The sequence below is a fragment of the Austrofundulus limnaeus genome, unplaced genomic scaffold, assembly GCF_001266775.1.
Source record: "Austrofundulus limnaeus strain Quisiro unplaced genomic scaffold, Austrofundulus_limnaeus-1.0 Scaffold2271, whole genome shotgun sequence".
Classification (NCBI taxonomy): Eukaryota; Metazoa; Chordata; class Actinopteri; order Cyprinodontiformes; family Rivulidae; genus Austrofundulus; species Austrofundulus limnaeus.
In genome coordinates this window covers 21,420-22,545 of record NW_013954673.1, presented here as the reverse complement: position 1 = coordinate 22,545, position 1,126 = coordinate 21,420, and the positions used below count along the sequence as shown (strand labels likewise).

The following is a 1,126-nucleotide window of genomic DNA, read 5'->3' as shown; positions in this document are numbered from 1 at the left end:
AACGAAACAGACTACAGTATTTTTACAGTCTTTATTTTACAGTTAAAATATATGTTTATCAAATAAAGTCTAATGTTACAACTAATCGTTGATCCCTTTAACTCGTGTTTTTTTTATTGTCGTTATCGTGCATAAATCTTTCCGAAGACATTACACCATCTGTTAAATGATCATATAACTGCATATCATGTGTCCATTAGATGTGAAGCCCAARCCTGAGGCGGCGCTTCAAAGCGGAGAGCATCCGGGACAAGAGCACATAAATGGAAACTCTGCTAATGATATGGAAGAGCTGGAGGASGATGATGACTCCGACAGCAGCAGTCCCCCACTTCCCTACCTGCAAGCTCCGGCACCAGATGGCTGCTGCACGCTTGATGGTATCATTTCTATGCATTGAYGATACGACAAGATCTGAGGATTTGYTCCAAAAGTTGSTTTTGCAAAAGATCCATAAATAGGCGTAAAGCAAATAAGAGAGTGGAAAATGCTTAAGCTTTGAATTATTTTGTCAAATCTCACATTTTATTCTTGTTCTGACTGAAAAAAGAAAAAAAAACTTCCTCCTTCCGTAGGGTTCTGTCAGGCCGGAAAGGACCTCCGTCTGGTCACCATTGCAGCAGAGTCCATTGAAGTCCCAGCAGGCTTCGAGCTAGTCGGCGCYAAGTCCCCCAGCATCCCCGAGCACATCCTGGTGTGTGCTGTGGACCGCCGCTTTTTGCCCGACGAGAATGGGAAAAATGCACTTTTAGGTCAGTTTGCTCTCACAGACGCAGACGTGCTCCGCTGTCTGCAGGTCCGTGGAAACTCTGTGGAGACGTGGTTCTGAAACGACATGGTGACTCGGTCGTTGTGCTTCCAGGCTTTTCCGGAAACTGCGTGGGCTGTGGGGAGAAGGGCTTCAGATACTTCACGGAGTTTTCCAATCACATCAACTTGAAGCTGTCCACGCAGCCCAAGAAGCAGAAGCACTTAAAATACTACCTGGTGAAGAACTCTCAGGGTGCTCTGTGCAAAGGACCCCTCATCTGCTGGAAAGGTTCTAAACWACTTTGATTTATATTCATTCATAGAGCAAAAAGTTGGATTTTACTTATTTATTATACTATATATATATTCATACAGT

The 1,126-nt window shown here is 43.9% G+C and overlaps 1 protein-coding gene across 1 annotated transcript in view; it reads left to right on the top strand.

Annotated features, from left to right (window-relative positions):
- Window positions 1-200: 200 nt before the first annotated feature.
- Window positions 201-1,126, top strand: part of LOC106537363 (GREB1-like protein) — a gene marked incomplete at both ends in the record, with an annotated part of 17,979 nt that continues 17,053 nt past the window's right edge. The window contains 3 exon segments of the mRNA XM_014034740.1: window positions 201-380; window positions 576-752; window positions 863-1,039. Coding sequence (XP_013890194.1) covers window positions 201-380; window positions 576-752; window positions 863-1,039 — 534 coding nt within the window.